Here is a 14,029-nt window from a genome sequence, read left to right as displayed (position 1 = left end):
AGCTGTTTCCACGAACAGCGCATATGAAGGTAAATGGCGTGCATTTGAAAGTGGTGCACAAAAACCATGGTGAGCGCCATGCAGAGCCCTGTGCCACTCATCCTGACATTCCTGCAGGAGCTGCTGGATAAAGGCTTGGCATTTTCCACTGTGAAGGTGTACCTTGCCGCTATCTCAGCTTGCCATATTGGTTTTGGTGACAAAACAGTAGGGCAGCACCCATTGGTGTGCCAGTTTATGAAGGGCGCCCGACGACTCCGCCCAGTGTCAAGGAGCTTAACTCCCCCATGGGACCTACCGGTGGTACTTGAGGCCCTATCATGTGCACCGTTCGAACCATTGCATCAGGCTGAGCTTAAAATACTGTCGTTTAAGACAGCTCTGTTAATTGCTCTGGTCTCTGCTAAGCGTGTGAGCGACCTCCACGCGCTTTCAGTGAATCCGTCCTGTATGCAGTTCTTCAGTGGGGACTCTAAGGTGGTACTGAAACCTAACCCTGCGTTTATACCAAAGGTTATTAACCCCGCTCTGTCATGCCGCCCCCTTGAGTTGGTGGCTTTCTACCCTCCACCATTTGCCTCTCAGGAGCATGAATGACTCCACTCACTCTGCCCAGTACGAGCTCTGAGGGTGTATGTGGAGAAAACGGCTGGTTTCCGCAAATCGGATCAGCTGTTTGTATCATGGTCCCCGCCACATAAAGGGAAGCCCCTCACTAAACGACGTCTCTCACATTGGATAGTGGGGGCTATTATCATGGCCTATGAGGTTAAGGGCCTCCCACCCCCTGTAGGCCTGCGAGCTCATTCCACTCGTGGGATGGCATCATCCTGGGCAATGTTTCAGGGTACACCTTTGGAGGACATTTGTGGGGCTGCCAGTTGGGCAACTCCTCACACCTTCACTAGGTTCTATAGGTTGGATGTTACTACACCCTCACTGGCCCACGCGGTTCTGGGTGTAGGATCTTCACCTTTATAAGTTAGGTCCTCGAGTAAGCTTATCTGGCAATACGGGAGTTACAACATCCCATAGTGAGATACCGAAACGAATGTTGAAAGAGAACTTTGGGTTAAGGAGTTAACCCCGGTTCTCTGAAACATGAGTGAGGTATCTCACCAGATCACCCTCCTTGCCTGGAGCGAGGAAGAGGTGTGCTTACGAGACTGAGGATCACCAGCGTGACGTCTGTTTCTATACTGGGGATAAGTCCCTCCCCAGTAGCAGACGTCACCTCTGTGAGCCAGTCAGGGCTGTCGTAATGTTATAGTGCTTCTGGAGACAGCGCTGGCGGGGCGTGTCCCATAGTGAGATACCTCACTCATGTTTCAGAGAACCGGGGTTAACTCCTTAATCCAAAGTTTGTTGCCAATGTCCATCATCAGTGCCTTCCAGCTTCCATTACTGTTGTTAGGAATTGTAGCCACTAGAGGGCAGTTCTGAGTAACAACCGAATTCAGGGAGAAATATAAAATTGGGGACAACGGAGGAAATAATAATAATAATGCACATAACAATGCACGTAAAAAAATAAATTATAAACGTAAAGCAACACAAGGGAATGGATGAATAAATGCCACCAAATCTTTGATTGTTGTCGTCTTTATGTACCTGTTGTCATTGGCATCAGATATACTGACCCATGCTGCCTCAGCGACAAACTTGGTTTTCCACGATTTGTTGCATTTGGGTTCCTATCAGAGTCCCTGATGATAGAGTATAATCTGAACACAGAAGCCAGACAGTAGGCTCTGTATTTGGTGTCGATGTAAAAGTATTTCTTTTGGTTTTCTTTCCGTCTGTTCTTCCATAAAGGCCCCCTAATGGCTGGTTAGTTAACCTGCCGTGTTTGCTCCTTTTTCTGCTTCATCAAATCACATAGAATTTGATGCAGGGGTAACAAACTACTGTACTGGTCCTGTGAGGGGATTAACCGTTTACTCCAGGCTGTTTTAAAAGAAGAATTTAGCAAGTGAAGGAGATGTTGGGGTTATTTTGTTGTTGGATGTTTTACCAACTACTGACCCTTTCTATATAAGCCTTAAAAATCCTCGGCTATTCATGTTAACCTAAATAGAATAGAAACACCCTTTATTGTCTCACAGTAGGGAAATTCAGGTGTGTAAGTGGCACAGAAGGCATACAGGTACACAAAAGACTATAAAATATGAAAGTATAAAAAGTAAAAATTGGCTTTACATCAAAGAATAAAAACACACACTAATAGTCTTGTTTTCTTACAAACTGTGATTTTTGTTGTTGTGTCTTCAGGTTATGATGACATCTCTGACTGCATAGACCTGATCATTTGTCTGGGGGGCGATGGGACATTGCTTTATGCCTCTTCTCTCTTTCAGGTATTTGGATTTTGATGAAACAGGATAGATGTTGGTAAAAAAAATATACGTAATATTTGTATGGGTTTATCTTATGGCTTGATTAGATTAAAAGTAATCAATCTTAACTTTAATGTTGATGAAGTAAATTTTGATGTATCTCTGTCTTTGTGAAAATCAAAACAGATGCATTTAATTCATGTTAGATTTATTTTTTTTCATTTAGATTTATTTTTTTACAGCTCAAAATAACACACTGCATTCATAACATACCATTAGAAAACAAATTAGACTCTGAAGAATAGCTAATTAACTTATAACTTAGAAGGTATTTCAAGATCTCTTCTGTGTTTTTGCTTTAGTTAATTACGTTGCATAATTACAGTTTTTCACTTGATCAAGATAACATTTTCTTTAAGAAACTTTAGTGTAAAACTTGGTTGAGAACTGAACAGAATCCACTTATGTTTTTTAATTATGTCTCTTAGAATATTGTAATTGTTTTTTACACCATTGGGCATGAAAAATATGACGAAAAGGTTTTAGTCTGAAATATTTTAACAGCAACTAAATCAGGATTCTTCATTTCCGGTCAGCTACGGTTCCCAGCACCTTTCAGATTTGTTTCTGCTTCAACCAACCTGAGTCAAATAATTAGACCCTTATAATAATAAACCCATTTGATTCAGGTGTGGAAGCTGAGACCTATCTAAAGGACGCAGGACACTGGACCTCCAGGTCCAGAACTAAATACTATCCTGTTGTTAAGAAATGTTTCAAAGCCAACTGATTTGGGGTTTTCTCCTCTCCAGGGCAGCGTTCCTCCAGTTATGGCATTCCATCTCGGCTCTTTGGGTTTTCTGACTCCCTTCAAGTTTGACTCATACAGGACTGAAGTGGCCAAAGTGTTAGAAGGTAAACTAAAAGCATTAGGTAGCCATAAAGAGGCCAGTTTGATAATGGAAATTAAAGAAACTGAGCGTCTTGTTGGTTCAAAGGGAACGCAGCCATCACCCTGCGCAGCCGTCTGAAGGTGAAGGTGGTGAAGGATATGCTTCAGAGAGCGCCACAGCAGACAGAAGGCAGAGAAGCACAGCTGGAGCACAACGGACTCCTTCCTCATGGGCACACCAACAGTGAGGCTGGCAAGGTTACCCTGCAGCTACAGGTGAGCTATCAGACGTCTCTGAGATTAGAAGATGGTGTTAAATGTTTACATACTGTGGCTTCTTTACAGCAACTTTACTTTCATGGTCCACAGAGGAACGATAAAACTTATCACAGCTGATTACTTTCTAAAATTCAAATTTAGTTTTGTGATGGTTTGGGTTAAATTTTTTATTTTTTTTTTAACCTGCTGGATTTATCCTTTGAAACTCTGAACCCACTGCAACTGATGCATTGCTCTATTCTAATGCCTTATAATACTGTACTACAAGTATCTTAAAATGAGTAAAAAAGTATCAAAATGAGGGTATTTACCATTAATTTGAGTTATAAAGATGATCTGCCAATGTAATGAGTATGTTTAGGCTTAGAGTAGGATAATCAGATATTATGCATTTGAAATAAGAGCCTGCAGTTGTTTTTTTCTTCCTATTTTAAATTTAAATTGTCTTATTCCATTGCCAAAGTGTCTCATTACCTGCTCAATTCAAGAAAAATGCACTTCATTTAAGAAAAATTTAGGGACTTAGATTAGAATTTTTTGCAGTGTAGCATCAGTGTTTCTTGGCTTTAATCCAAACTATGGAGAATAAATTGTATAAGGCTGCATATTTCTAACTATTTCTACTACTCTGCTTGGTGGGGCGGGGCACCATTTGAATTGACACGATTTCTCATTTCGATTCCAGTTCCTATCGATTCTCCATTCCAACTCTTTCAATAGGACGATGAGAGTTTACATATTATAAATGAGCTGGCTAACTGCGTTCTGTCTGGATGCAATAATTAGAATTTCTCAGTGAAGTTATTTTCAACCATTATTAAAATATCAAACCCATGAACTAACGTGTAACCCATGAGTTACACTTTCACATGGAGCTTTATTGTTTTATAACCTAATTAAAACAAATTTACATAAATCCAGTGTCTGATCCTGCAGGTACTTCTATTGTATTAATACATGTTATTATTCTATTTATCTGATTCTTCAGTCTGGTGCTAGGCTGAGTGTCTGAGCTGGAGGGAAAAGCAGCTGGCAGGAAGATGTCTAGGAGTTTATATCTTCAGCACCTCATTTCCACACAAAACTAAACATGGAAGTAGTAAAGTTTTACGTTTGTGGACAGAGGAACGATCAGATTTTGTATTCCATTGTTCAGTTAGTGGTTTCTATCATGTGAAACAGATCCCAAATTAACTAAATTAAACAATTAATGAAGAACACTTTAAATTATTAATATTAATTTTGGTAGATGGAGATTAAAGTGCTCTTAATTCTATTCAGAATGTTTGGGAAACAATGTGTTAATATGTAAAGGAAGATGAAAAAAAGGATAAAATCCCATAGCTCCATCTCTGTTCAGTGAGTTATTTATAAGATTTGGCATTGAAGACGGTGACGGTCGATTAAATCGGCCAAATATATTATTGGCCAAGTGAATGTGAATATAATGGTGCTGCTGTTTTGATTCTGTTTAAGACTCCGATCCAATACAGCATGCAGCTCTTATCTGAACGGCTGCTTTAAAAAAGCTTGAGGTATGCCTTCTGTTTGTGTAGGTGCCTCGTCTGTATATGAGACATCTGATGTGGTATGAGGAAGTATTTATCAATATGAGACCAAACTGATAAATCCAGAGAGGAACATCCACCTTTCATTTAGGCCGTTCTGATTGTGAAAGTGTATTTCTGAATACCCTCCCCTTTATTTTTGCACCCATGAATAATGTTTTTGAGTTTACTTAATGTTGCCAAGCAAAAGTACCTTGTTGTTAAATTTGTATTTGTTTTTCTATTAGATTATTTTAAAGCAGTGGTAAAGATGACTGTTAAATGAAAAGCATATCTCTAAAAACTCATTCTCAGAGAGTTGCAACCCCACATTTTTCAGGTGCTTCATGTGTTTAGTCTACCACAGCTGCCATGCTATCCTCCCCCTGTTTCTGTGTTGACCTTCACACACCTCACATTTAAGCCCATTTAGCTGCTGGAACATCGACCTCAGATTCTCCGCAGTGTTTCATGATTTATCTCATGCTGTAAAGCTGCTCACTCCTCTGTCTCTGCTGCTGCCTAGCAACTACACAAACTTTCCCTCTTTATGCGTTCGCTTGTCGAGATGACATTTTTCAACTTTTTCATTCTTTTCCTTTTAGTGGTACAAATATTTTTAGATGTGAATTGTATGTTGTAAATAAAGTAAAAATCAATATTTTTTGTTTTTTGCAAAAGCTAATTTTTATATCACTGAATGTCCTTACATATACAGTATTTTCTAAAAGGGATTAAGCGTACATTTTTCCTGTTATCTCAAAATTTCTGACTGGATAAATTTTAGCTAAATAAAAGGTAAGAACTCTAAATTTTGTGGAGTGAGGCCACACCAGGGCTGAAAGACAAGCAGCTGCATAACTGACTCACTCCAACATAAATTTTATTACACTCATCTAAAACGGGGGAATACATCTGGATCCATCTTTATAACTGCTGTTTAACTTCAAATCATTGTCTGACTTAAAAACCAGTTGGTTTAATATGCAATCGGGGGCCCTAAGTAAAATTTGTTGGACTCACAGGGGCCCCTTGGTCCAAACATCATCTGCTCTGTTTTCTTTTGATTAGAGATGTAAAAAGTTTAGGGTCAGACAAGGTTTAGTATCCTCAAGCAGTCCAGCGGTGCTTTGATTTAAAACCGCTACTAAAGAACAATGTTTAACTACTTTAGCTCTTTTATTAAAATTGCTCTTATACGTACATATTCTGCTAAATTCTAATCTAAAATAAAATTAAAAAGTCTAATGGAATTGTTGCCATAGCTTAGAAAGTGTTGTTTATAAAAACAAAGGTCGCCACCATCTTTGATTACAATAACTGATGGAGGATAAACTTGTTAGCCCCTCATGTTTAAACTGGATATGAAGACAAGTTGTTGGTGGAGAAGTAGAAAGCAAAGAAGAATGGATATAACTACTTACTATTTTCTGCTGAAATTAAGGATCATCCATAATGCTTTTCCCCCTTTGGGATGGAAAAAACAAATAACTGAGACAAGAAAGAGAAATAAAACAAGAGCAGCTTTTACCAGCAGGAGACCATAATTAGGGAGCCAGGCTTCAAAACGGCAGCAGAGCTTGTAGGCTTTCTGCTGGGACCTAATTCACAGAAGCTGAATTCAGAAATCCAGGATAAAGACTTGATCTAGTGTGAGGACTGCATCCTGGCTTCATCCATTTCATAAACACCAAGCCAGGCACAATATGTGTGGATACTTTCAGCCATGTTTCAGTGATCAAGCTAAATGCAGCTTTCTTCAAGAGGCCATGTGGTCAAACACTGATTCATTGGTTCAGTAAAAAATCTTGGGTCAATTAAATACCTAACAGCCTAAATACATGTTTTCTGACCTCTTCTCTAACTGAATAGCCCACGATTTAACAAGTTCCTTGTCATTTTTCTTAAATGAACAACTATTAACTTGAAAACACACTTTGGAAGCTGGTTTTCTAACGTGTGTATCCTTTAGGTGAATGTTTTATATTTTAGGCCTCACAGTTTTTAGTAAAGTGGTTAAAGACTTTACCTTCAATACTGGAGATTTAGGAGCAAGTCTCAGCTACATCATGAATGGCAACTGTAAAAAAAAATCCTTATTAAACAGCAGATATTAGGGTTTTTATTTAACCATTGTTGTTTCACATCATGTCAATATTCATACAGAACTAAGACGACTGGACCAAAGAGGACCTGACAACAGGTCAAGAGGAAATATAAAAACATTTTGAAAACTAGTAGCTTGATAAAAGGATGAAATATAATGCACTAATGACTTAGAAAGTTCCTACACACAGATCTGATCCTCAGAATTCCCACCAACAGAGAATCTGGTCCTTTACTTAAAACAAAGGTAGGCCTGCTTTAGAAGAGTTCCAGGTTGTAGTCATGGACTGAGCCAAACGTCTTTGGCGAAATAAAAGGCTAGTAGAGACATTTAGTTAGTTAGCCCATGCTGGACGAGCTCTGTTTCTATAGTTATCAGTTGCTGTTATTCTTTATAGAAGTCGTACCAAAAAAACAACTGCAGCTATTAGCAGTAGCTTTATACCAAATACATGAAAAATATAATTCTAACTCACTGGCTTTAGGTAAACAACAGAGTTATGATTTGTTCTGTACCCCATGACCTGACTAGCCTCGTGAGACCATCCTGATCTTGTGAGCTTTCAAGATTTGCCTCGCTAATCAGTCTGGAGACTCTCTGTTGAAGAAAATTTGGAACGAACGTCCAATCAACGTTGGCTTTGAGGCGGGTTGAGGTGTGACGTAACGAGAAGCGCGACAGTACAGTCTAAAGAACATGGCGGCTTCAGCTGATGAAACTAGCGTTAGCGTGGCTATCGAGCAAGTTTTATCGGAATTACAGAGTATTTCTTCACTGAAAGAAGAGCAAAACACTGCTCTGGAGGCTTTTCTCAGAGGAAAAGATGTTTTTGCTCTTCTCCCGACTGGTTTCAGCAAGAGTTTGATCTATCAATTGGCTCCTCTTCGTCGTCGCTCTGTTAGTACGTCATATGCTTCGTTGATCTGATTGGTTTATTTAGTCCGTCTATCACCAACATAGGCCAATCAGCTAATCAGTATTTTCGCCCTTTCCCAAAATTACTTCTACGGAAGGTTTCCAGATGGATATGCGGAGCAAATCCATCTGGCGGAGTCAGGTTATGACCTGACAGGACATTTATACAGGATGTTGACATCGTCACATTTATGGCAATGTCAAGTTTAACTGCCAGGCACTAGAGTGGTTTTCTGTTATTTACTGATTGAAGCCTGATAACTGTCATCATAAAAAATAGTGGAAGTCCTTTCTGTAACTTGGAACGAATAAACGCATGAAAAATGAAATGGCTCTAGAGCTGAGCCCTCTGGGATCCCCACATGTTCGAGTTTCTGAGTCTAAAATGTTGATATAGAAAGATGGGACCACTGTGTTCTGAATGCCTGCCAAATGATCTGAACACATTTTTGGAATGCCTAGAAACAGCCTGGAGACGAAGGACCAAATCTATTCAGGGATACTTTTAGTGCTTAAGTGATATCAACCGTCCTCCTTCCTTTACCAGTTCATCTGGTTAGTGATTAGTCTAAATATTATAGCTGTGTGTATTTTGTAAACAATGTTCATCCTTACCTAATTTTACATTTCCAAAAAGCTGCCAACTTTCCCAAACCCTGCTTGTTTCATAACATAGTAAAAAAAAAAAAATCCCTGACCTACTATATGGTTTGCTTTTTGGCCTTTTTGTTATCTGCTGGAATTCTTCCTCTCATGCTGACCGAACAAGCTTAAAAGAATGAAGCATTGCTGAAATCAGCATCCAGCTTTTACTGAAAATATCCACAGTGGGTAAGTGACGCTGAAGATGAGAATCTAGGCCTCAAACTAAACTGTTCCCAATCATTAGTGGAATGTTTTTTTTATTTTTTTATTAATTATTTAATTTGGTCTATGTATTGTTAAAGCTTATTTAATAACAGCATAAAGTGAAACACAAAAAATGCAGATCACATTTTCTATTTAAAAGTTTTGTTGCGTTCAAAAAACTCATTGTTTTTCTTTTTCTTCTGAATGCTCAGCTTCAGCACCTCCTGGTTTAGCTTCTCTGATTCTTCAGTTTCGTGACAAAGAGCTCATGTGACCGCAGGCTGATGGCGTCAGCTGTTAGGATTTCATTTTTTTTATCCCCAGAAGCGTTCATGCGCACACATAGAACATGTGTATGGGTCAGTGAAGGAACATCAACCCCGTTTCCATGATTACAGCCACAACAGAGCTTCCAGCACATGTACTGGAGAGAAAGTCGGATGTTGTGAAGTTCTGTTGAGCCTGTTTCCATGGAGACAGTGGCGTCAAAAGTGGAGTCATCACTAAATGGGTATTTAATGATTCCTGATGCTCTCAGTCTGGCACAGAGTGTAACTAAACAACATGCCTGACTGCATACGCTCACACACCTGTCTGTGTTTTGTCACTTACAGCTCGGCTCCCTCCTCTCCCTGTCGACTCGCTCCAGAGAGTTTTTGTTCTCATCAGTAAAGAGATGGATTGTTTTCTCTGCTCTCTGAACCCCACTCAGAACTCACATTACATCATGTCTGCTATGTCCAGCAGGATGCTTTAGTTGAGCTCTGCTGACGTCAGCACATCTGGCAGACATCAGAGCTCAGCTGTGCAGAATGCCGTGTGACTGAGGTGTGGAACATGAATTGTTTTTCCTTTGGCCCGCCGTCCGTCTCCCTATGGGGTGTACCCATGTAACTCTGACTCTGCTGGTGGAGGATTTCATATGAACCAGGTGTGCTTCAGCTGCTAGTTATTCTCTTTCTTTGTTTTTGCTAATTATTCTCTCATCACACAGTTTTTATTTTCAAACAGTGCATCTGAAGTTTATTAAATAAGCCATACTGCTTTTCATCTAGGTGTAGCAGTGACACTAATCTTGGTTTTACTCATCTCTGCAGGATCAATCCGTATGTTGAGATCCTTTCTAAAGCCGGGCATACACCGTATTAGTTTTTCAATTGTTGCACGCAGCTACAGCTCACACTTTGCGACACAACTGCAGGGTTTTGTCGTACCTACCTACCTGCACACACTGTACGTCTAAAAACCACGTCGGACTTGGCTCCGCAGCGAGAAGGCGCTACTCGGACTCGTCTATCCAGAAGCAAAACCAGTAGAAGAGTATTATGAAGCTCACTAGAGAGAAAGGCGCTGCCTTGGCAGTTTGTGCAATTTATTGTGCTTTAAGCCCTAAAAAGAAATGGTGACGACGTATTTGGACAAAGACATGGCTGAGCAAACGTGGCTACTACGGTCTGTCAGTTTTACAGAAAGAACTCAATTTCATTCACGCCCCTGCCATTGTTCTGTGTTTTCGTCTGAGAGGAAGAAGAAGAAGAATCCTTGTTTGCACATACCCACTGAGTGTTTTGCCCATGACCACCTAAAGTCAGCCGACTGAATTTCAAACATGATTGATTTTCTCCCGACCTCATGATTCGTGATCAGGAGGTGGTCGCCCCTCGTTATACTCCGTACACTACATGACGCACGATCAGGCTGAAAGTCGGCCCGATCTAAAAATTCTCGCACAAGTAGAGAATCGGCCCAAAAAGGGCAAAAAATCGTACAGTGTATGCCCGGCTTAAAGAGTTAATTTAAAGCCTTGAGAAAAATAAAGTACCAAATTTAAATTTGGTTATGTTCCAACTATCAAGATATGAAAAAGATTTAAAAATGGCTTCCCAGACCCAAAATTCAACCTAACATTTAACTTTAGATAAAGATAAAAATGTTAAGGTATGCTCCATAAATCCAATTTGTAAATCTACACTCATTCTAAAATGGTAGATTTTACTGTCTTTATTTGGAGTTAAATTAACTTTTTTTTTATTAAGAAGTTCTGTTGGGATGGAAGATCTTTTTCGAAGAGACCAGAGGGGGTTTCATAAAAAGCCAGACATTGGCACTCAAGTCTGACTCAACTGAAGCACAACATGTCATGACTTCTGGGTTCCACCAAAAGGATGCCTTGCTTGGTTAATGCTGCCATTACCCTAACCTTAACTTAAGCAGGTCGTGCAGTCGACCACAGAGTTCAATGAGTAACCATGGTGAAAAGTATTTCATTGGTAGGAAGCTATATTTTTTATTGAAAAAAATTTAAAAAAGGGAAACACTGTCGCCATCAATTGGACCAGGAAAAGTGGGTGCCAGGTCATGCCCAATAATTTAAATCCTAAAATTGCACCTTTTTCATCACGTACATTATTTTAAGAGAGATATTTAAGTGAAATATATTTATTCATTGTCAATTTGTACAACTTTTTTAAAGTGTGTTAGCCTATAGTCTCGTAATAAAAAAGTTGATGATTTTGGTTTCCCATTGAAGTTGAGTTTTTGTCTTTGGATCTTAGTCATAGTTTTAGTCGCAGATTGCTTTTAATTAAGATTTAGTCAGATTTTAGTTTGCAAGAATCTTGGTTGGACTAAAAAAATCGATGAAACTATTGCAATCCAAAAAATGAACACTTTTCTCGACATTTAACTCATTCAGTAAAATCATTGGTGAGATGCACACTTGGAAACGGGTGAAAACCAAGAATAAAAACTTTTTTTAATGGTAGCCATAAAAGATTCCACTGTCTTTAATTCAACAAAGCAAGAAAAAAGATGCAGTCATCCAAATCTGGGCCAGATTTTCACTTTAAACTAGTTTGAAAAAGAAAAGGAGATTTGGCGCCCCCAACCAAATTTTATTGAAAAATTGTGCAGGGCTCTGCAAAGATTTTAAGTGAGAGTGAGGGTTTAGCTCTGGCACATCTGTGGGAGGACTGAGGTCAGTGTAGTAAACCAAATCTCCTCTACAAAATGGGTAAAGATAATGCAGATATGTGTCGGGACAGGACCACGGTCATTTTCATCCATGAAACCAAGAAAAGACAAAATATTGCAACTTCTTCTTAAAGAGTATTTTGTATAGTATTTCATTGTATAAATTTTTTTGTTATATGTAGCTTATAACTTGCCATTTTTGACCATGCATTTGGACAAAAGATGGTGCTAATACCCTTTCTGTGCCCCTTGGTGCTGGATTCAACAAAGATGTTTAATAAACTTTCATGAAGAACTTCTTGCTTTAAAATCAAAGACTTAAACCACCTCACTATAGACATCTGTAGATCTATGTAATCTATGTAATCTGGACAATGTGAGATCTACATAATATTAATACTAATAATGATAATAATCATAATAATTTAACTTTATTGATCTTACACTGGAGAAATTTACATCTGCATTTAACCCATCCCCTTAGGGAGCAATGGGCTGCCACTGTGCGGCACCTGGGGAGCAGTTTGGGGCAGTTCGTGGGGGTGGGGCTTGGATTCTAAGCTCTATGCCCTAACATCTAGGTGGCCACTCCTTGAGGATGAACAGAGGAAGCCACATCACCATACTGGCTTCCTCTGTTAATTTTGAGCTTAATAACTGTTCATTTGAAGAAAAAAAGGCAAGGAACTCCTTAAATATTGATGTTAAAGGAAGTAGTTAGGAAATGTGTATTTTAGGCTGCATTTAGCTTGATTACTCACACCTGGCTTGGCATGGCTGCGTCTGTAGAGCCTAGCTTTGTCTTTGTGCGACGGATGAAACCTCGGCTTTATGAAAAACTGTCTCGGCCAAGGTAGCAGCCATATGAACCAGAAAATACACAAGCAAAAAAAAACAATAGTATACAATCATAAACTATTCAGGCAGGCACATCTGACCACACTGAAAGATTAAAAGATCATTCAAGTGTTTTAATAAAATTATTACAAAAATATTTTGAACTTCGATAATTTGTTTGGCAAAAAGGTGCCTCGGAAAGGGACAAGTTTCTGAATGAAAAAGTGTCTCATGCCTAATTGTTTTCTCTTTGGAAGAACATTTACTAGCATAGCAAACCTTTTTTTGTGAATTTGCTGTTTCCTTTTAACATAATCACACGATAAGCATTGATTAAGCTCTAAAAGAGTCCAGCTGAGATCATACTGTCAGTCTAATGGGAAAACTGATTGCTATAATTTTCTTCTTTGTTAACAAAGGGTCAACCCCACAGAAAGTTATGCAGCAGTCATCACTTTGTATCAAAATTACATCGCACAGGAGGAAATTGCTTTAAAGAATATTGCTTCGGGAAAAAAAAAAACAAGAACTTAAATAAAGGGGTAACGAAGGGCCAGTGTAATCTGATTCTGATCTAATTGTTTTTAACTCTAATTTCTCCTCATGCAAAAGTAAGTTATTGATTATAACAGCCATTATAGCATCTTTCCTAGGAGTGCAGTAAAGAACAGTGGTAACACCAGGGCAAGTTAGTTTAGGAGCATCTAGTTCCAATGTTTTCAGTAAGGCACCAAAGATGACACAATTATTTTTTTTCTGATGAAAACATCAGCTACAGCCTAAATTTCAGCAGAAGTTTAGCTGACTTTAAGATATTTGCTTTAAAAATCCTACTAGGCATCTGGAGAAAATTATGTGTACATAAAAGAAAAACAAGATTGCAACATTGAGGCATCCTGATATGCTCCACATGTGGGATTGCATCTTATCCAAGGGCGTGGACTCAATTCTGCCTCCATAAATAAAGATTGGTGTCAAAACATCCGCAAAGAACCCTCCTTTCACACACAATGCAGTTAATAATTGTGTATTTTTAATGCATGTTGGAGCACTCTGTCTAAAGGCATGATGACGATGTCAAATAGTCATAACACTCATATCTAAACATCTCCAGATTTTTTTTCACTGTGAACTTGGAGCCAGTTCTCCGAGAGCTGGTGAATAAACATTAGCCAGTAAATTGTTATTGGGAAGAATGGGATCACTATTGGGGTCACCACTGTAAACATGAACCCTTATTGCAATCAGTCACATTGGTTAAAGGTTTTCTATGCAAGAGCAGCCAGCCGATTGT

At 39.0% G+C, this 14,029-nt stretch overlaps 1 protein-coding gene across 4 annotated transcripts in view; it reads left to right on the top strand.

Moving 5' to 3' along the window:
• nadkb (NAD kinase b) overlaps nt 1-14,029 on the top strand; it is a 28,927-nt gene that overhangs the window by 10,074 nt on the left and 4,824 nt on the right. For all 4 annotated transcript variants that reach the window (XM_038291968.1, XM_038291969.1, XM_038291970.1 and 1 more), the window contains 3 exons: nt 2,272-2,357; nt 3,149-3,251; nt 3,335-3,504. In XM_038291968.1, coding sequence (XP_038147896.1) covers nt 2,272-2,357; nt 3,149-3,251; nt 3,335-3,504 — 359 coding nt within the window. The remainder of the gene's footprint in view (nt 1-2,271; nt 2,358-3,148; nt 3,252-3,334; nt 3,505-14,029) is intronic.

Source organism: Cyprinodon tularosa, unplaced genomic scaffold, assembly GCF_016077235.1.
Source record: "Cyprinodon tularosa strain WSP-4 unplaced genomic scaffold, ASM1607723v1 ctg304, whole genome shotgun sequence".
Taxonomy (NCBI): Eukaryota; Metazoa; Chordata; class Actinopteri; order Cyprinodontiformes; family Cyprinodontidae; genus Cyprinodon; species Cyprinodon tularosa.
Note: the sequence above shows the minus strand (reverse complement) of the source record. Positions and strands in the feature narration are given on the sequence as shown.